At 39.3% G+C, this 22,741-nt stretch overlaps 1 protein-coding gene across 2 annotated transcripts in view; it reads right to left on the reverse strand.

The window, feature by feature from the left end:
* The window catches only part of CUBN (cubilin), a 238,472-nt gene that overhangs the window by 170,995 nt on the left and 44,736 nt on the right, over window positions 1–22,741 (reverse strand). For both annotated transcript variants that reach the window (XM_006119493.5, XM_075922454.2), the window contains 7 exons: window positions 22,135–22,313; window positions 17,187–17,349; window positions 16,681–16,897; window positions 15,241–15,371; window positions 5,667–5,853; window positions 1,209–1,369; window positions 60–241 (listed from right to left, as the gene is read on the reverse strand). In XM_006119493.5, coding sequence (XP_006119555.3) covers window positions 60–241; window positions 1,209–1,369; window positions 5,667–5,853; window positions 15,241–15,371; window positions 16,681–16,897; window positions 17,187–17,349; window positions 22,135–22,313 — 1,220 coding nt within the window. The remainder of the gene's footprint in view (window positions 1–59; window positions 242–1,208; window positions 1,370–5,666; window positions 5,854–15,240; window positions 15,372–16,680; window positions 16,898–17,186; window positions 17,350–22,134; window positions 22,314–22,741) is intronic.

Consider the following 22,741-nt stretch of genomic DNA (forward strand, 5'->3'; position numbering starts at 1 on the left):
GACATTCCTCGCACCCTTAGTTTCAGCACGTATGAGCAAGAGGGAGGTACCGTACATACAGCAAGGTAATCAGAGCTGCATTTTGGATGAAGCTCCAGGTGCAACTGTTTAAACTGGATTTCAAATGGGCTGCCCCGGCTTGACTTCAACAACCAATAGCATTCTGAATTGTGGTAATAAGGCATGGGGTAGTTGGGAGACATGAACAAGCCAGATGAAGTTGTGAGGGTCCCACCACAGCCTAAAAAGGACAAAGAAAACCATAATTAATGGCATTAAACATCACCAGCCTCTCTCATAAAGAGATGCTGTGCTTAGTTCTCTACTCTGCTACTGTAACTCTCCTTTACCCAATGCAATGCTGCACTGCAGGGGGCTACCTCACAGCATTATACCCACTTTAAAGCCTCTTGGGAAAATGTTAACCTCTGGCAGGAGATATCTCCTGTTGGAATTACACTTCAGGAAAAGTACAAATCATCTCCTAATGAATGTGATACATCCATTACCAGGGCTCTTTCCATGACTACTCATGCCATGGCAATAGGCTTATAGATCTTTTTAAAGAGACTTTAGGTTTATCCTCATACTTTCCCTTCTTTCTCGCCATAATTATATGTAAAAAAAAATAGCAAATACACAGTTATAATTGTACTTTGAAAGCACTTTTTCCCTGGGGATCTTAAAACATTTTATTAATATTAGCTAATGAATTCTAACTGCATTCTTTTGAGATAGCTATTCCTATACTAGTAACCTGAAGAAATGAAATGATAAATGACTCACCAAATGTCTCATTATAAATCAGGAACAGAGACAGCAACAAAACCCAAGAGTCCTATCTCCTACTTTGCTGTTGTAATGCAAAATCCCTCCCACAATGTATCTCCCAACCCCACTTCTGGTAGTGCCCTTAATTTCCTAATAAGAAACAAAGGATAGAGTGGAAGTTAAAATATAGTCTACAATATGGTGCTATTATAAATCACTTATTGGAGAAAAACCCTTCTTAACCAAGAGCAGGAAATATATATCCCTGTTCTAAACTGCTTGGATTTCTGTTGCCACTAATCAGTTACTTTTGGGGGAGAGTGTTTAAAAGGGATTCCAGATACACCTAGGTGCAGGAGAGATGGAAAATAGCACAGAGGAAAACAAATGAAAGTTTAACAAGGAGATTAATCAAATCCTTGGTATTTTCATGTTACCTGTTGTGGTACCATCCCAGTAAGCTGAAAATCCTGTTTTTGTGCCATATACATCACTTACGAATTTTATCCATAACCTGTTACTATGGGAGATGATTACAGGAGGCAGAGCTGAACCACAGTACTTTCCAAGGACTGGTGATGTTTCATAGCCTCCATCTCTAAAATGAAACAGAAGAAAAGTCTTGGGAAAAAGTAAGAAGAGTAAATGAAAGGTCTCTTGGGAATCCTCCAGTTTTGTCATTAGCAAGAATGTACTACTAACTACTGAAGGTGTTCTGCAATGTGCAAGAGGTCTTAATCAACTACTCACAAACCTTTTGAAAGCACTTTGGCCCAGCTTGTTAAAGTATTTAGGCATTGCTGCACTCAGCATTGCAAGGCCTCAATGATTTAATAACCTGTCTCTCATTTCAAAAGGGATTTAAGAGCCAAAATTCCATTGATAGCCGATGGGATATAGATTCCTAAGTCCCTTCTGGAAAAGAAATGTAGGGCCCTAAATCAGTTAAGTGGTTCAACACTGAGAGCTGCAATGCCTAAATACCTTCAAAAGCAGGCATAAATCTCAAAAATTTCATCCCAGCACCCTAAAATGCCACCTTGAATATTTTAAATAGAAAGGCGGGGTAAAAATATTTAAATATAAATAAATAAATAAAATAGTCAAAGAAGCATGTCTGGGATCCACCAAGCTGCACAGGGAAGCCATGAGCGCAAAGTATCAACATCATCTTGTCTGTCCTCTGCAAAGCAACAAAAGCCTACATTAGCCTGCCAGTATCTCAGAACAGACGTGATGAATCTTAGTTTTAGATTATTTTCTCTGGCCTCCACAGATGATTCTACAGCTGATGTTATTGGTCTTTTATTTAGCTGGTAGTGGCACCCCCTAATATTGCAAACAGTGTGCATATGCAGTACTTTGTTGTGCCTCCTAAACATATTGGTTTTCAGGATAGTCATATTTCTACATATACACACACTTCATCCCCCTCACACGTCCCTCACTTAAAGTATGATAGTAGTTATACTGTCATTGACTTCTCTGTAATGTTAATACAATGCAATTGCACATACAAAAAGTGAAGATCCTACAGCAGGATTAAAAAAAATAAATAAACCCAAAATCCTATGTGTCATTTTAATGTGGCACTGCTAAAGTAGAGCACATTTTAAAGAGAGAAATCCTGTTTCTACTTGTTTTTTTTTTTTAAACATTCTGTTTAACCTTGTTAATATAGAAGGTCTGTTCTTTCCTTTTCCCCCACTGAGCAAGACTTAAAACAACTTTCTGATGTCTCCGGTTGCTGTGGTTATGAACTATGAAAATGCCTCCTTTGACCCACATCCCAGTCTGCTCAATTTTTATATTTTCTCCTAACCACTGCACAGCAACGGGGTCCACTCCTTAGCTTGAATAAAATTATATCGGTCCACGGAAGTCAAATACTTCTTCTCATACATTCTACATAACTCCATTCAAATCAATGGAACTGTGCAAATTTCACTATCTAAGACTTTGGACCACTCGGAAAATTCTTTATCAATGTTTGTAATGCTAATGATGCCAGCAGTGTGCTGTTACTGTGGGAGAACAATACCACCGATGTGCAGCAGATCACAATACTCAGCTGAATCAAGAGTAACAATATACTCATCTCCCTTCAGGGCAGTAACTATAGTGCTTACATAAGTAAGTGCATAGAATGCTTTACAAACCATGTAACTTTTCAATGTAAAAACAGCCACACTACATCAGACCAGTGGTCTAACTCACTGTTTCTCTAAGTGCACTGTGAGCCTGCTTTGGGGAAGCTGCTAAAGGATCCGTTCTGCATTGCTTACCTAAGGAGACCATAGCTACCGGTCCTCGCAGCTCCCATTGGCTCCAGGTCAATTTCCAGCCAATGGGAGCCAGGAGGCTCTGTGGTTACAGACCCTTTAGGTAAACAAAGCAAAGTTGGCCCACTAGGAGCTTTCCCAAAGTAGACCTGTAGCCCACTTTGAGGAACACTGGTCTAGCTAGGCCTGTATCCTATTTCTGACAGGGGCCAGTGCCAGATGATTATGGCAGTCAGAGATCTAGGGACATCCAGAGCATGGGGTTTCATTTCTGTCCATCTTAGCAAATAGCCATCGATGGACTTATTGCCCATAAATATGTTGAGCTCTTTATCAAACCCATTTATACTTTTGGCCTTCACAATGTTCCATGGTACTGAGTTCTTCAGTGTGACCATGCATTGTGTGAAGTACTTTTGTTTGTTTTAAACCTGATGCATATTAATTTCAAAGGGTGCCCCATAGTTCTTGTGTAATATAAAGGGGCAAATAATACTTCCCTGTTCACTTTCTTCAAACAATTAATAGCTTTATAAACCTTGATCAACTGTCCCCAAGTCTTTCCTAGTTTTTTAATCTCTCCTCATATGAAAGCTGTTCCATGCTTGTAATCATTTTCATTGTCTTTCTTTCCACCTTTAAAAATTCGAATGTATCTTTTTTGAGATGGGTTAGCCAGAACTGCACACAGTATTAAATGTATGGGTGTACCATGGATTTAGTGTCATTCAATTTTATTAACTATTCCTTTCCTAATGGTTCCTAACATTGTTAGCTTTTTTGATAGCCACTGCATATGGAGTAGATGTTTTAAGGGAGCTATTCTGATGACACCAGGATCTCTTTCTTAAGGGGCATCTGCTGCTTTAGACCCTCTCTCCTCCCCCAGTTGCATGCACTCGTGGGATTTGTTTTTACAGTATGCACCACTTTGCACTCATCAGTTTTGAATTTCATCTGCTGTTTTGTCACCTGGTTGAGTGAGATCCCTTTGTAACTCTTCACAGCCAGGTTTGGACTTTATCAGTATGAATCACTTTGTATGGTCTTTAGTTTTGCCCCCTCACTGTTTACCTGTATTGGCTGCACACTCGTGAGGCTATGAAGAAGAGATTAATATGCCACCCAGCTGATTAGTAGAGAGCGTACAGCTGGCTGCATGTGTTCAGGTGCTCCTCTCTCCACCTACCTTGCTCTATCCTGCAGCTGCTCCCAGGAGAGACCCTCCAGCTAGCTATGCAAAGCGTGGTGGAGGGGAGTGTTGATATCAAGGCATACCGCTACCCCTATACCCAGTCTTTGCACTCTAGGGAGCACAGCCTGGATTAGGAGAATTCTGAGCTGCTGCAGTCTGAACAGTGAGTGACTGCCTGCCTTTCTTAAAGAGGCAGTGAACTGTTTCTGAGATTTCTCTAGCAGCCAGCTCTCAGTTTCTCTCTCTCTTCCCCCTCCCCCCCCCTCCGTACACCATCTCCTCAGAGCAGGAGCAAGGGGAAGGTGGAGAGAAGGGATAGAGCCTGGCTCAGGAAGACACTTGTTGCAGTCTAAAGCCTACTTTGAAGGGTGAGTCCCTTTCTTAAAGAGGCAGTGTACAGTTTAACCTGAGATTTCCCCAGCAGCCAGCTTACAAAGTCTCTCTCTCACTCACATATACACACATAAACACACACTTTGTGCCACACACACATACTCTATCTCCCGCTCCCACTGCCAATCTACCCCACGTCCTCAGAGCAGTGGAAGAGAGGCAACGTAGTTCAGGAACAGAGCAGAAGAACTCTGAAGAGCTCAGTGTTACTGCTTGGTATAGCAACAACCATTCTCTCTCTCTCTCTCTCTCTCTCTCTCTCTCTGTGTGTGTGTGAGAGAGAGAGAGAGAGAGGGAATGGTTGTTGCTATACCAAGCAGTTCAGCTAAATCCAACTCCTGGACCAGATCCTATGTTCCACTTAGCACAAAATCAAAAATTGCCTCTCCCCTTGTGGGCAGGACTAAATGCTACAAGTAGCAGTCATTTGTGGTATGAAGAAATGTTATCTCTGCATCCCAACCTAAGGTGATACATACCCAATATGAGGACAGTTGAAACTGCCCCATTATTATTGTATTTTCTGTCTATGAAGCCACTCTAACCTTCCTGAGGATTTCAGTCACTTGTGAACACCCTGGCCAGGTGGTCCTTAGTAGATTCTTAATGCTATATCTTATTGTTCAAGCATGGACTTACTGTCCATAGGGATTCTATGGTTCAGTGTGATTCATTTAAGATTTTTTACTTTATATGACTATTTGCTTTCTTTCACTTATAGTGTCTCTCTAATCAGTACAGAAGGAGGAGGTCCTTCTGCTAAAGAATTTATAAGCCCCACAAGAATTCATTCAATTATGCTGATAGCTGGAATTTATCCAAGACCATCACTAGTAGGAAAGATAAGCAAGAAATAGGAAGGAGGGAACTACAAGGTTTTATTTCTAGTTCACTCTCAGACCCTTTTCCATCATACCATTTCCAGGAACATTTCAGACTACAGTTCCTTGTTCTGCGTAAATGGATTCTATTTCCTCCCCTTAGTTGTGAGCAGTAATACAGACAATAGAACTAAATGGGCTTGCCTGATTTCCACATAATCCGCTGAGCAGAGCTTATTCCCTTCCAAGGTAAAGTTGGTGAAGTGCAGAGCAATCTGTTTGTTTGTTTCCACGCTGATCTTGTATATGCACTGTGTCTTGACAGGATAGTTATTGGGGTAGTTTGGAGACGTCAGCACACCAGTGGCGTCCGTGTATTGATGGGAGCATACTTTTAAAAGAAAGAAGCAGAGCATACAGTGACTTGAAGATGCATCATCAACAAAGCTCCACTTCATAGATGTCTGTTGGTTATGAAACAGTTGTAAGAGTCTGTTGGTTATTAAAACTCACATTTAATTAAAATAAATATCTATTTCAGACAGACAGGAGAGCAAACATCCTGATCTACAATATAAACTCTGTATTGTAACTTATCTTTTAACAAATCTTATTCATGAAGCTCCCAATTTAAAGTAATCCATCAAACCAAAAAGAGAACCCAGGATTTGTAAGGGGTTTATTGTAGTTAATTTGACATGTTAATTGATTAAAGAGAATTTTTACGCAAACAATGTGCTTACAAAAAGTAGAGGTGGTGCTTGTGTGTAGTGTTGTGGAGGGTTATTATTTCTAGATGCCAAACTGGCTTTGATCTAAAACACTTGTAGAAAGGAGAAAAGAGCACTGTAACAGCTAACCTACAGTCAGCACAAGGTGCTGCCATGGAGTCCTGAATGTCTGAGCAAAAGAACAAAAGCTATCGGGCATTCACTCCCTGTGTGAAGAGAACATCTCAGGGTGTGTCTAGACTACAGAGTTTTGTCGACAAAAGTGGACTTTTGTCAACAAAACTATACCTGCATCTACACTACCGCTGAGTTCTGTCGACATAACGTCGACAGAACTCAGCATTTTTGTCGACGCTGGTAAACCTCATTTTACGAGACATAACGCCTTCTGTCGACAGAAGGTGTTATTGCATGTAAACTGTCCTTGCGTCTACACTGCCATGTCGACAAAGCAGCTTGCTTTGTCGACAGAACTGAATGTAGTATAGACGCTCTTTGTCGACAGAAGCTTTGTCGACAGTATCTGTCGACAAAACTTCTGTCAACAAAACCCTGTAGTCTAGACGTACCCTCACATTGCTCTCAGGTGACCTCCATTGGATTAAGTTAGGAGCAATGTTGATTTTCCTTTCTCATGTCCTTTTTCTGTTTACCTGAGTCATGAAGGGGCATCTGCCTGGTCACATTTACTTGCAGGAAAGCCTAAAATCCCTGATTGTCATGACCCAGCAGTTCTGTCCATGGTGCATTTCTGAAAGGAGTAGCAATCCTCCCACCTTGACTAATGAGAGGGCAACCATGGCATTGAGCCTTGGCATGAGGTGGAAAATGGGATAGGGAAATGAAGGGATTTGAGAGATCCCTACACAAAGAGAAAGAGAAAGATTTATAGAAGTTCCAACTCCTGCTGAATATAACGGTGTGTGTGTGACAGAATTCATGAAATGTTTCATATGTCGTCATGGTTATGCCAATTACAATGTACAGTCTAAGCAGAGAATAGAATGCAGTGACTAGTGTTAACCATTTCACCAGGCATTCACCGATCTCTGAAACCTAGTTTGTAACAAGCTATTGCTACAGTATAATGCCCAACACTTTACATAGCTGTGTAAGAACTGATGCACGTCACAGGCTCTCCGTGTTTGGAATAGCAGGACGACCATTGTGCTCTTTTGTCCTTACAAATTCAATAGTTATAACATTAAATTTCTTAAAACCTTTTGAGACTTGCATATTTAACTTTCTGAAACATTGCTTATGTCAAAAGAGATAAAAATCTTATGACCAGTCTAAGGAATAAAAAGTGAAAATTTCCCTCAGTTTTTTAACAATTTAAAAAGTTTAAATGTGCCAAATGTGCCCTAACACTTTCTAAACAGACACTACAACACTGAACTCTTACTTCACTCCAATACTGTTAACGTTCTTTAATCTTCCTGCTGCTATGATTTCCTCTGCCTCTGTGAAAAGCTATAGAAATACAACATACACATCTTTTTTAATGGCTCTACTCTGTACAAATGATTGTTTAAGAGAAGTACTATGAACACTTTGTTCTGCCCAATAGATGAGACAGTTGGAGCCTTCTTGATGGCATTACTATGTCCATCTTTGATCCTGTACACATGCCATTTTTTTCATTTCACTTATGTGTAATTTAGAAAAATTGTCACATCCATAAACACATGCATGCAATTTTAAGGTAGTTTGGTAATCTTCAATGAAATCTCTTGTACTTCATCTGTACAATATGCAATACCCTCACGATAGTTGCCAACTTTCATTATTTGATCATAAATCTTATGATATTTGGCTTTTTTTGGCCTACAATCTTCAAGTCAGGTTATTTTATTATTTTAAAAAGTAAGTTTCTAGCCCTCATAGTTGTAGATGAAAGCTGAAAAATGTGTATCGATTTCCTCCTAAGGGCTCAAAATCCAAAAGGCAAACAAAGAGAATCTCAAAATGTTTAGGCCGATGTCATGATTATTTTGGATTTCAAAGCATCCAACTGGAAGTTATTAATTGTTTTGTTTCACATTTTGCACCAGAACTCAAAGATTGAAGGAGAAACATGATACGTGTTACAGTAACTGTCTCACCCACATCAGGCCTCCAGATACAACTAAATGGAGCCAAGAGCAATTTATGATATACTGCTGTAAAGATTAGAAAAAAGTGAATATGCCAAACAGCCACACTTAATTATATGAGCATTAACTATCACAATTATTGTTGTTCACACTATTTCGGTTTCAGCTGAAGAAAGGATACTCATCTTTTGCATTCACCTCACTAACACAGTTTCAAAAACTCAGGTTTTTTAAAATGTGTTAGCTTCAGTTTGCAATACTAATGTCGTCAATGAAAATTATTAGGAAGGTAAGTAAGCAAGAAGGAGGAATTCTGGTCCCTTTGCCATGTTTCAGAATGCCTGATGGCATGATGAGATTAATAAAAGACTGGAAAAATATGTATTCCAGTTGATTTTAAATATACTACTCAAGTTCACTAAAGAAAGAAGAAAAGTGTATTTATCCAGAACGATCACACATCTGTCTTTGCCAGCGTGTGAGGCTTTCAAAACCCACTAAATCTGGTTCTGATTTCAGTACATCAATGTTTGCTCTCCTAGAAAAGGCTGTAGTAGGCTACAACCTACTATAACATTGCCAGTACTAATATTAATAAAAAAGCCAGGTTTCATGTTTCTTTCTCATGCAACCATGCACAGCACAGAAAATTACGTTTGTGTCTGTTTCAAAAAAAGGAATATTCATTGATTGCCATTATATCTATTAATAAAAGGGGGGGTATGTGATATTTTCTATTAGTTTGTTTGTACACTGCTCTCCCCTCCCCCCCAAAAAAGAACACAGACTCTCTAATGCTTAGCTTTTTATGTCACATTAGGCATATTTACAAAAAAAGTAAAAGAAGCTACCTCTCTGCATGAAGTGTATTCCTCTCCACAGGAAGTGAATAAAGCACATATGCGCTCAAGAGCCTGCTGCTGGCAGACAGTAACTGACTTAATTTTTACCAACCATGGATGAGGAGAACAAAGCTCCTTTGTTGAGTTTTGACACCAGACACACTAGCCACAGCAATTTAAACTGAAGTTCCATCCCTTTGTGGCTTCTCCAAGTATATTTGCCAAAAACAACATTCAGTTCCCATCTCTATCCAGCCATTCAGCATGACAGAAAGTCCATCCCTCTCATCCTCAGGTGAAGTTACTGATAATGTCCATTGAAATGTTAGAGCTGAATTTATGCTATGCTGTCAATGAGAAATTAGACCTCCATGTCTACATTTTACCTTTGGTTATACTTATGCAGCCTTTCCACAATCCTTTGGGTTTCACAAGTCTAGCTGAAAGCAATATTTGATCCAGAAAGTATATAAAAGAAAAGAATTGGTGTTGGGATTGTTCATGTTCATACTGTACAAATAATGCTAAAGATGAGGCTGCTCAGAGGAGTCTGAAGCCACATTTTTTTTACACAGATTAATTTCAGTTTGAATAGCCAAGATTTTATGGTAGATAAAAAGGCCAGCAGCTACAAATTTATCTGACAAAAAGCAATGCCTCACCCTAGCCAGCACACCAGGGCTGTCAGTAAGAGGATGATTTTCATAAAACACGTGTACTGGCATCACAGTTAAACCAAAGTTAGACTGTCCAGCTACATCCTCCTTTAGCTCTGACCAGTCAATGCCATCTTCTTTCAGTTCTACAGAAGCTGAGAAATCTAAAGCCATAGGCATAGTCACTCCCACCATTCAGCAGATGGAAGGAATATGGTATAAAATCATGATAATAGCTCTTGCTAAGCAGGACTAGCTAAAGATTCACAGAGAAAGGAATGAAATGTACCCTTGACTAAAAACAGAACAGGTATTTGTGAATAAACAAGAATAATTACATACATACACTGGGCCCAGTCCTGTTTCCCCTGAAAGCTATGGCTGAATTCTGCAATGTGCCAAGCCCTCTGTACCCAGTCAGGATTGAACCTTTTGAGAGCTTGGCCATCAATTTAATTTAGGACTAAAAGCAGGCTCACTGCATATTGCCTAAATGTGATTTAGCCAGCAGAGAAGGAAAAAGAGGATTCTGTCTGTCTAGCTTTCACCACATTGAGAAGTCCTTTCGATTTGGGCCCTGGACTCTAAACATCTATCCAAATATCAGCTAGTTTCCTATGAGACCATTTCCCTCAAAGTCAAAGAGATGGCTCAAATAATATGGTAGAGGGAAAGTCCATGTTCTGTTGCTAGGCAAGACAGTTCCAATGAACATGGTACTGTACATGTTAAACAGTTGACCATCACTCCAGTAGATTTTGAATGGCCAAACAGCAACCATATTCCTATCACAGCATGTGGTATGCTTATCCCTGCTAGCTTATAGAGTTCAGGCACTTTCCAGATAGTGTTCTGAGTCCCAGGTTACACATTCTAGTGTTCTATTTGCTTTTGTTGATCAGAACTATGACTTAAACTAATGATAGCAAGATTCTGTCTGCTGTTATTCTTGGGCTGTGTTATCAGAACTAATAACAAATACATTACATGCGAACAAAGACACTTTCCTAAGCTATACAGTTACAAAAAGGAAGCTTTGTTTACACAAAAGTGCCCTTTCACTCCCAGTCATTCCCTTTTATATATCTTTGTTCATCTTGTCCATAGCTCAATCTCTGTAGAATAATTTAAGACCACTACTCTTCTGTTCTTTCCATTGGAGTGTCTAATATAAATCAGAACTACTCTGACCTGTTCTGATTTTGGTTACAATGCAGCTGGCTCACGAACTGCAACCAAAAAAAAAATGGAATATACTTGTTGCACAAGAAACATGATTAGAACCACATTTTTTTAGAAGGAAAAAAATGTGATAGACTTCAAAAAAATCCACAGCACTGGTATATATTTTCTTCTTTTCCTCAAACATGAGTGTGTACTGCCCACGTGTAACTGGATAGGGATGAAATGAATATCAGTCTTAAAGATGTCACAGATAGAAGACCTAACGTTTGATGTAATTTTATGGGAGTGGGTAATTATATTTGTTAGATGAGTCCCCCTAATTCAGTGTGTGTGTATGTGTGTTTCTGATACACCAAGGCAGCTTCAAAGCTCTTTTTTCTATGGTTTAAAATGAATGTCAGTAGCTTGGAATTCATGAGCCAATTTACACTAATATTTTGTATGTGAAAAGAACAAAAAAAAGTATTTTTACAAGGAAACAGATGTTAGTTTCAGCTTTGTATGGGATTATTATTAGCAGACAGTCAATGTTAGGAGGTTTAGAGAACTGGTTTGGTTCAGATAAACAACCAAAAGTTGTGTTAGTTATCTGATGCTTGTCCATACTTATCCAAACTATAGTGGTTGAGTTGAAAGAACAACTGGAAATTATGCTTCCAAGTTTAGGTCAGATTAAACAGAAAACATTAACTCTTTTATGACATTTCTGCATAAAGCCCTGGCTTAAACCAAGATACAAATATAAAACTGTAATATAAATTGGGGAGAATATGGGGAAAAGAAGCAGCCAAAGTGGCTCTGGTATGGTTTCAATTTTTGGTGAAGATTCTAGTTTGTTCTTATATCATCCAGCAATGTTCACCCATTTCTAGTTGTTATAAATACTAAACAGAAAAAGGCTTCCTGTTGCAGACCCACAATGCCCACTATAGGACTCTGCTGCATGCTGAATCTTGGATGTCCTCTGGGGAAGGAAAAATTTGCAAAAGGAAATTTTAAATCTGCCTTTATGTTTGTAAAAGCTTCCTTGAAATGTGTTGTGGGCTAGCATTAATCATAAGGTAGGTGCAAACCATGAGAATGCATTCCTATTCTCCTCTTTTATCAACTTCAATTTAAGCTTACTTAAGTTTATTTCCATTTATATGTAGCCAACTTTGCATAAGAAAACAAATAATTGTCTCTCTTTTGGGATGCCTACTTTGAGACACCTAAAAGTTTCAATTTCAGAGTTGCTGTGGACCGACCATCAGAGATGGCAGATACTTAGATTGAAAATCGAGGCCTAAGGGATCTCTAGTTGGGAACTCCAAAACCAAGACATAACAAATGAGACTGTAAAAACAACAGAGCAGTCCTGTGGCACCTTAGAGACTAACAAATGTAATTAGGTTGTAAGCTTTGGTGGGTAAAACTCACTTCATCCGATGAGGTGGAGTGGAAATAACAGAATCTGAGCTATAGATATCTCTTAAATGGTTAACACACTACCAAGGCAATTTCCCTGCCTTTGATATTCGCATCTACACATCAGATGCTGTGACTGAGACACATCCACTCTGACTGAATTAGCTTACTTTACACTGATGCTACAATTGACAGGTAACTTCTTTGCTATTATATATACCCTAGTTTTGTAATTTCCACTCCAACTCATCTGATTAAATGAGTTTTACCCACAAAAGCTCATGACCTAATAAATTTGTTAATCTCTAAGGTGCCACAGGACTGCTCATTGTTTCTACAGTTACAGACTAACATGGCTGCCCCTCTGAGACTTTTTACCAAATGAGAATAAACACTTCTGAAAATGTTGATCTCATTAAGCACCCTCAGATTGCTTGGCACTATCTAAACATAAAAGATGAAATGGTCTCTGCTCCCAAATGTTTATTATCTAAATCAGACATGGAAAGTCAGTTCAGACAATAAAGCACCAGATGAGAGTCCAATCTCAAAGAAAGTGTGGGTTTTATAGATGTTAAATGGAGGAGGTAACAGGTTTGGTAGGGTCTGTGATGGGAAGAAATAGAGGAGTATAATATGAGTCTGTGACTGTGAGCTTGGGTGATGATGTTACTGTTGTTAATAGTGACACATACGACAGAATTTGAGATAAAAGATAAGAAATCCAGTTTCCTTCTATTTGAATTTAAGATGGTGGGGGGACACAGAGGTGAAGATGGCAAGCAGACTGTTGGAAATGTGAAACTGGCCAGAAAGGTGAGGTAATTAGGAGATGTTTAAGGAAACCATGATCTCACCAGTAAGGTTGTCCAAACAGACAACATAATAGACATGAAGAGAACTGAGTCTGCCTGAGCACTGAAAAATAGCATGAGCAACTGCTAAAGGAGCAGCTGGAATCGGATGAGAAAGACTGTGAGAATAGAGTCGTGACAAGCAGCAGTCCTGTTCACAAAATGTTAATGTTATTCCAAAAGGCCATCAGTTAAATGCAACAGTCGGTGATGCAGGGTTCAGGGTGAAAGTGTCATATTAACTACCAATAGAGTCACACAAAAGTATAGCTGGTCCCTGCAAACACATGCCAATAGATTGTTTTCATGTAACATGCTCATGATGATAATTCAACTAGTTGTAGCAGCAGCCTAACAAAACAGAGGAACAGTTTACAAAAACAACTTATTATTTCAAAATGAGAGGCTAGGTTTTATGACATCTGCATTAGTAAAAAACAGAAAGTTTTTGATCTTTAAGGTTTTTCTTAGCGAGAGAAAAGTTGAATAAAACTGTTCCTATATTTGTTTCAGGCTGATAGTAGGTTCTTAGTTGGGATGTTTCCCATTAAGTCTTTATTGCTAATGATTTTTCCTCTCTCCATGCCAGAGAACTAGCATATGAATGAAGGCAGCTGAGCAAACTGATAATTTGGAAGTAGACGCTAACTGATGGTAAAGCTAAAGCAAAGGCAGGAAGCAAAATCTCTACCAGACCCCACACACATTCCCAAGAGATGAAGTAACTATCAATCTGCCTGGGCTGTAGCTAGGAGAGTAAATATTTTATTCAAAGTATAAAAAAGGAGAATGAGCAGCTATTTTAAAAAATCAGTAGACAATTCTTAAGCAGACCGAATAACAGCAGTTGTGCTCAGAAACAGTAAATAAGCAGCTACCGGCATTATTCTAGTATGGGATATACATTCATGTCATTTCCAGCAGCATGTATAGATACAGAGATGATTGCTACAGACTTATGATATTTGTCTAATTAAAAATACAACAAACCCAACAGAAAACTATCTATCTGCAAACAGATGACGCATGTGGCTACAAGTTCTAATTACTATTTCTCTCATTCCTCCACCCCACCTTTTCCTACTGTTTTCTGCATACACTTTTGGGTCTTTTCTATTGCCTGTAAGCTATACCGTGCCTTGGTGGTATATGAAACAATACATGCTGAGTCAGCAGGGATATTTGATTTCCAAGACAGAATTCCATCAGGCAAAAATCAGTAGTGAGAGGATTGGTAACGAGTGTAGCTTAGGATATAGCACTTCACATCTAGGTTGCTTGTTCAAGTACAGCTCAGGTCAATGATAGCAAAGTTCTTACCTTCTTAATATGTCTAGGTGACATCTGAAGTGCCTATGTTGGTGGTTTTAGTTCTGCCCAAAAGGACAGGTAAATGTACACATCACAAAAACCCTGCACGTTTATCAGGGCTTTTGGAATTATTCAAAAGTTGGGAGAGGTCAAGGAATGAAAGGCATGGGAACTGATTTTGCTCCCCAGAATATGGTTACTCTGGAACAAACTTCCTTGGCAGAGCAATAAGAAGAGACTTGAACTTCTACTGCCCTGCCATGTCTGTCCTATGATTAAACAGAGCACTTTATTCTCCAGGATATCACTCCAGCATCTGGTAACTGTGATACTTCTGATAGGCACTCCTGTTTCTGCTATGTGTGGGATACCTCCTCTTCACCTCATCACCCTCAGCACAATGAATTGAATGTCAAAGAGACATCTGTTCCAATGTCACCTCAGAAAATAATATTCCTAAATTCCCTAAGCAATCCTGCCATGTCAGAGATTATCATAGCCACTGATGTTGCATAGCTACATTGCTTTCTTTCCCAGCTAGAAAAAAGGCCCGTGAACTAAGCTGTAAATGAAAATGGGTGGAGGAGTCAGCAGGATTCTTGTCATTAAATAAAAAATGATTCTTGTCTTTGTCGTATATATTCACAACTAAGGCTTACAGATCTAATCTGCATAGTGCACACACGGCTGCATTACCTGTGGAAGCATTCATTGAGGTATAATTAGCAGAGAACCCCTCAGAAGCAATGTTGTGATTGGTCACGAAGTACAGCATCATTATGTTGCCACTGCTGGTGAGTGATGGTGGAATTGATCTTCCACAATACCTAAACATTCAAGAGAGAAGCTTGGATTGAATATCTATAGTAATATTATCTAGTATTCTAGAGTAATAAAAAAAGTATTTGATGTTCCCCTGAAGTCCATGGAAATATCTTGTGTTTGGGTCACTTTTTGTTGACATTAGAGGGAGATAGACTGATCCCCATCAGATAAATCGTCCAAAAAGACTAGCTAATATGGTGAAATAATCTCCATTATAAGCCCATGTTCACTTGCTCCTGCTTTTCCAACTAATGCAAGGATGAAAGCTTTTGTCTTTTGGCCTCAGTCCAGATTTCTATTTGCATTTGAAATTTTAAGGCAAATCAACTTAGTTGTTCTTGAGTTATGGGAGGATAAAATTACATGTTACCTTTCTTAGAAAAACAAATCTGTAGTGCAATATTTATTCACTGATATAAAAACACTATAAGAGACACTGTAAATTGATCAATAAATAATATAAAAATATAAAGTCTAAGATTTAGCCCATGTTATAGCCTAACTCTGTTTCTTCATCTACCCAATTTTCAGGGACTTACTCTGCTTTTCCTACTTAGTATTAAAATTATTTCCTTCCCTGCATCCCAAAGCAAGAAACAATATCAAGAGTGGATTTAAACCTGTTGCCATGACTGTAGAAAAACTTATCTGACATTTAATTGCTAGACAATGGCAGATGTGAAAATCTGCCTGTGAGTTGGCATTTGACACCAAGGGCTAACATAGAAACATGAAGTAGTCTTCGCATTATAATGGGTCATTTCCCATTCAACTACTCTCACCTTCTCACCACTGTTGGAGAGGACCCACATCCACTCTGACTTAATTAACACTGATATCACACTCCCATCTCTGTGTCTTTTTTTCTTTCTTTTTCTTTCTTTTCAGTATCTGAGGAAGTGAGTTGTAGCTCACGAAAGCTTGTGCCCTAATATCCTAATACTTTTGTTAGTATTTAAAGTGCAACTGGACTCGTTGTTGTTTTTAATGAAATTGACTAACAGAGCTACCTCTCTGAAACATACCAGAAACGTTAATTTATCACTAACAGTACTGAATACAGCTCACATCCCATGGCTCGATAAAAATGTAGGAAAAATTCTCTTTTCTCCTAACTTTGCCTTTACTGTGTGATACGGAATAAGCATTCCTGTTGGCATGAATAATAGAAATCTTCAGCTGCTTTCAATTCAGTTTTCCTATCTTGAATACCTTGATACCAAAGGAACAGATCCCCTGGGGAGCAAAATCAAGACAGTGACAACAGCTGTGGAAGTAGGTATAGTAAATAGATTAGACAGACATATTCACCTTCCAATCCTTGTCATAGTACCGTTGTCATATACTTCAAGATAGTCGCTGTTGCAATTATAATCAAACTCCAAGTTAAATGATGTGAACGTCAGGCGGATGAGGTGTCCAGGCTGCACTGAGATAGTCCAGGCACATTTAACACCATGTGGGTAGGTAGTTGGATGGCCAGGACTTGTAATGGTTCCTTCTGGCCTAGTGAGAGTCTCCCCACATGCTAAGAAAGGTTTAAAACATTAAGTTAACTAAAATAATATTTCCCTATAAAATTAGTTAATCATTTCTGACAATTAAGAACATTATTTTTCTTTCATCATCTCTTTCAGAATTTTTGAAAGGATTCTACATTGTTTCTCTCACAAATGAGGGCTCCTGCTTTTCTTGTCATGCATCTTGACATTCCACTGATTTCAACACGTGGTTTTCTTTTGCTTGTCCATTTGAATTGGTGTCACACAAGGACAGAGAAGATCAATAGCCAGAGGGTGAACGATGTAAACTCTTACCTTTAGCTAATGGCCGGTATTCAGCCATGAAGCCCAGATTTGTAGCAGAGGAAACTCTGAATTTGACATAGAGATAACTCCATGTGGACTGCACTACTGAAGGTGTAACTGTGCCACAGTATTTTGCCAAAAGGGGAGAATCTGCACTGCTGCCATCCCGGACCTGAAAGACAATGTATTCCAAACAGCCCATAAAACCTGGTCTCTATTTTTGCTAAGCAGGGGGGAAGGATAGTTCAGTGGTTTGAGCATTGGCCTGCTAAACCCAGGGTTGTGAGTTAAATCCTTGAGGAGGCCATTTAGGGATTTGGGCAAATTTGTGGAGGGTGGTACTTGGTCCTGCTGTGAAGGCAGGGGACTGGACTCAATGACCTTTCAAGGTCCCTTCCAATTCTAGGAGATAGGCAATCTCCAGTATTAATTAAAAGCTATAAAATGTAGATGAAATTGACCCAGTGCATGCAAATAACACAAAACAGACTTGGAAACAAGTAGGAAGAGCTAAAAGGTTAAAAGCCACCAAGGAGAAGACAGTGGCTCATCCACATCATTAAACTATTCAGCAGGTCAAATCCTATCCACATTAATATAAAATGTTGGCACCAATACAACGGCTTTAAAGCTGCTGTGATGTGGAAGCTGGGGATTCTTCTGGCATAATAGAGTCAAATGGAATAAAAGTAGCATTCCAACTGCCTGCAACTATTCACCTGTAAGTAACATGTGGGACACAAGGCAGTGGAGAATCAACCTTACTTATTTAGATACAGTTGCATCAATGATAGCTCCTTTTATGGAAAATATAGGTGGAGAAAAATATAGATGGAGAAAGACCATCAAAGGAGCATTCAAAAGAAGGTCATTTCATAGACCACTGCCAATCTACCCTGGAGGAAAATTCCTTCCCGACCCCAAATATGGTGATCAGCTGAACCCTGAGCATGTGGGCAAGACTCACGAGTCAGACACTCAGAAAAAAGTTCTCTATAGCAGCTCCTATCTTCCCTCCATTGGCCTATTTACCACTGATAGTGAAAGGTCAATTAATTGCCAAGATCATGTTACCTCATTAAACCATCCTCTTCATAAACCCATCTAGCTTTATCTTGAAGCCAGATAGGTCTTTTGCTCCCACTACTTCCCTTGGAAGGCTGTTCCAGAATTTCACTCCTCTGATGGTTAGAAACCTTCACCTAATTTTGAGTCTAAACTTCCTACTAGCCAGCTTATATCCATTTGTTCTTGTGTCCACATTGGTATTGAGCTTAAATCATTCTTCTCCCTCCTTGGCATTTATCCCTCTAATATATTTAAAGAAAGCAATCATGTCTCCCCTCAGCCTTCTTTTGGTTAAGGTAAACAAGCCAAGTTCCTTGAGTCTCCTTTCATAAGACAGGTTTTCCATTCCTCGAATCATCCTAGTGGCCCTTCTTTGTACCTGTTCCAGTCTGAATTCATCCTTCTTAAACATGTGAGACCAGAACTGCACACAGTATTCCAAATGAGGTCTCACCAATGCCTTGTTTAACGGCACTAACACCTCCTTATTTCTACTGGAAATACCTCGCCTAATGCATCCCAAGACCGTATTAGCCTTTTTCACAGCCATGTCACAATGGCAGCTCATAGTCATCCTGTGATCAACCAGAACTCCGAGGTCCTTCTCCTCTTCTGTTACTTCCAACTGATGTGTTCCCAGCTTATAACTAAAATTCTTGTTATTAATCCCTAAATGCATAACCTTACACTTCTCACTACTAAATTTCATCCTATTACTATTACTCCAATTTACAAGATCATCCAGATCTTCCTGTATGATATCCCAATCTTTTTCTGAATTGGCAATACCTCCCAATTTTGTGTCATCTGCAAACTTTATTAGCACATTCCCACTTTTAGTGCCGAGGTCAGTAATAAAAAGATTAAATAGTAATGGTCCCAGAACTAATCCCTGAGGAACTCCGCTAGTAACCTCTCTCCATCCTGACAGTTTACCTTTCAGTATGACTCGCTGTAGTCTCCCCTTTAACCAGTTCCTTATCCACCTCTCGATTTTCATATTGATCCCCATCTTTTCCAATTTAACCAATAATTCCCCATGTGGTACTGTATCAAATGCCTTACTGAAATTGAGGTAGATTAGATCCACTGCATTTCCTTTATCTAAAAAATCTGTTACTTTCTCAAAGAAGGAGATCAAGTTGGTTTGGCACGATCTACCTTTTGTAAAACCATGTTGTAATTTGTCCCAGTTACCATTAACCTCAATGTCCCTAACTACTTTCTCCTCAAAAATTTTTCCAAGACCTTGCATACTACAGATGTCAAACTAACAGGCCTGTAGTCACCCAGGTCACTTTTTTTCCCTTTCTTAAAAATAGGAACTATATTAGCAATTCTCCAGTCAAATGGTACAACTCCTGAGTTTAGAGATTCATTAAAAAATTTTGCTAATGGACTTGCAATTTTATGTACCAGTTCCTTTACTGTTCTTGGATGAAGATTATCTGGGCCCCCTGATTTACTCCCATTAACATGTTTGAGTTTGGCTTCTACCTCGAATTTGGTAATATCTACCTCCATATCCTTATTCCCATTTGTTATGTTGCCATTATCCCTAAGCTCTTCATTAGTCTCATTAAATATTGAAGCAAAGTATTTGTTTAGATATTGGGTCATGCCTAAATTATCCTTAACCTCCACTCCATTCTCAGTGATTAGCGGTCCCACTTCCTCTTTTTTCATTTTCTTCTTATTTATATGGCTATAAAACCTTTTACTATTGGTTTTAATTCCTTTCGCAAGGTCCAACTCAACATGACTTTTAGCCTTTCTCACTTTGTCCCTACATGCTCGATCCTCAATAAGGTAGCTTTCTTTGCTGATCCCTCCCATCTTCCACTCCTTATATGCTTTCTGCTTTTTCTTAATCACCTCCCTGAGATTCATGCTCATTCAACTTGGTCTAAAACACTTTCCTATACATTTTTTCCTCTTTCTTGGGATACAGGCTTCTGATAGCTTCTGCAACTTTAATTTAAAATAATCCCAGGCCTCCTTCACTTTTAGATCCATAAATTCTTTAGTCCAATTCACTTCCCTAACTGATTTCCTTAATTTATTAAAATTAGCCCTTTTGAAATCAAAAACCCTAGGCTACGTCTAGACTGCAGGCCTTTTTCAAAAGATACTTTCGAAAAAGCTTCTTTCGAAAAAGAGCATCTAGACTGCAATCTCTTCTTTCAAAAAAGTGAGCCTTTTTTTGAAAGAGAGCACCCAGGCAGTCTGGATGCTCTCTTTCGAAAAAGCCCTGTTTGCATTCAAGAACGCCTTTTTTCGAAAGATCACTTTCGATAAAAGGCATTCTTCTTCGTGAAATGAGGAGTACCGCCATAGAAAGAAAAGCTGTGTTCTTTCGATTTAATTTCAAAAGAACACAGCTGTAGTCTAGAGGCAGGTGAAGTTTTTTCGAAAAAAGGCTACTTTTTTCAAAAAAACCCTGCAGTCTAGACACAGCCCTAGTCTCAGATTTATTTTTGTGTATCCTTCCATTTAGTTTGAACTGAATTAGCTCATGATCACTCGAGCCAAGGTTGTCCCCTACAACCATTTCTTCTCTGAGGTCCTCGCTACTCGCCAAAACCAAATCTAAAATGGCTTCCCCCCTTGTTGGTTCAACAACTACTTGATGAAGCAATTCATCAGCTATCACATCTAGAAAAATCTGAGCCCTATTATTATTACCAGTATTTGTTCTCCAGTCTATATCTGGAAAGTTGAAGTCTCCCATGATTACACAGTTTCCATTAGTATTTACTTCTTTAAAAACACCTGAGTCTCGATTTCCTTAAGCATCCTCCCCAATCCGGCATAGTCTCCCTTGATTCGTTCCAGCAAGAATCTAGCCATATCATTTTTTCTTACATGAAGGATGATCAATGAATTCTTTCCCGCTCCCTTTAGGATCCTCTTCAACCTTAGTACCTGTATCTTAGCACCTGGCAGACAGCACACCCTTCTGTTCTCTGGATCAGCGCTGGTTACAGGCCTGTCTAGTCTTCTCAATGAGTCCCCAATCACATAGACCTGCCTTTTCCTGGTGACAGTGCGATTCTCTGGTCTATCCCTTGTTTCCTCTGGCTGCAAGTCCTTTCCATTCCTATCTTCCCTTGTAATCTTTTTCAACCCATCCTGTATCCTCCTGGTGCTCATTATTGGTGTTGTCTCCATCGACTCTTCCCCTTTATGTATGCGATTAGCCACTCTTCTCTTCTTCCTTGCCTTTCCATCTTCCGTGGCCACCTGCTGTATCCATTCTCCATTCTCCAACTCCGCATACCTGTTCTTGAGCTCTATTTCTCCTTCACTGGTCCATCTTTTCCTCTGCCTGGTTCTCATAGTCACATGCTTCCACCATCCATTTTCTTCGCCCAGCAGTCCCTCCTCAGAGGCCTTTGATCCTGCTTCAGTCTGCATGTCTACGCTTTCCCCTTCAGCCACCTCATGCCTTTGCTCCATCATCTGCTCAAACCCCCTTCTAAACTCAACCAGAGTTTCCATCTACATCTCCAATCCTCGGATCTTTTCTTCCATCAGTTCTATTAGGTGGCATTTCATACAAACAAAACTCCTTTCAGGTACCCCCTCCAGAATCATATACATACCACAACTGCCACATCCACTCAGTCTCATTGTGTCCTCTACTGCTTGGATTATGGCTACTGCTATCTATGTGTTAATCAGCCTTCTCACCTAAATCCTGTTAGTCCGGCAAACACAAAAATAAAAACAAACCAAAACACCCCCCTGCAGCATCTATCCTCTGGGGAGAGAAGAAAATATTTCATTTCTGCCATGAAACAGGTGTTTTGGGTACCTAGAGAGATAGACGACAGAGGTGTGATACTTGTTTGTAATTCATAATATTGTTTGTATTAATATTCTTTACCTCCACGTAATCATAATCACAGGTAGTAATATTTCGAATGCCGAAATCGATGAAATTAAGAATCACTGCATTGCCTTCTGGCTGGGAGATAATCCACTCACAAGTCTTCTGATGAGGGAATGCCCTGGGATAGTATGGGGAATGAATAACACCCTCTCCAGACAATATACCTCCACAGGCTGCAATGTAAGATTAAGAATTAGTAGCTGTGATTAATTTTTACATGGAATGTATATTGGCATGTAGATTAAATGTGATTTTGGAGGGAAAAATAACAATTGAAAACACACATTTCCCTTTATTCTGGATAATTCAGATGTATTTGGGGGTGGGAGGAGGACTGTTTGTTTTAAAAGTCCATATTATGTGACGAAATCTAAATCTGCATAATTGACTGTGGAACAGCAGCGAAACCATGTCCATGAAAACTATAAGTAAAACTATGTAGTTTTTTGTCTCCTTCCCCAAATTTGTCTGTATTTGTTTTCACAGACTTGTGCAGATGGGATGAAGGAAGGGGATGGAAGAAAACAGGAGGAGAGTAGTGGATGTCCAATCTGTGAGTCTGGGAAGGAGTGTTGAAAGTGGATGCATTTACAGGGCAGAA

This window comes from Pelodiscus sinensis, chromosome 2 (assembly GCF_052426305.1).
Source record: "Pelodiscus sinensis isolate ZL-2025 chromosome 2, ASM5242630v1, whole genome shotgun sequence".
Classification (NCBI taxonomy): domain Eukaryota; kingdom Metazoa; phylum Chordata; order Testudines; family Trionychidae; genus Pelodiscus; species Pelodiscus sinensis.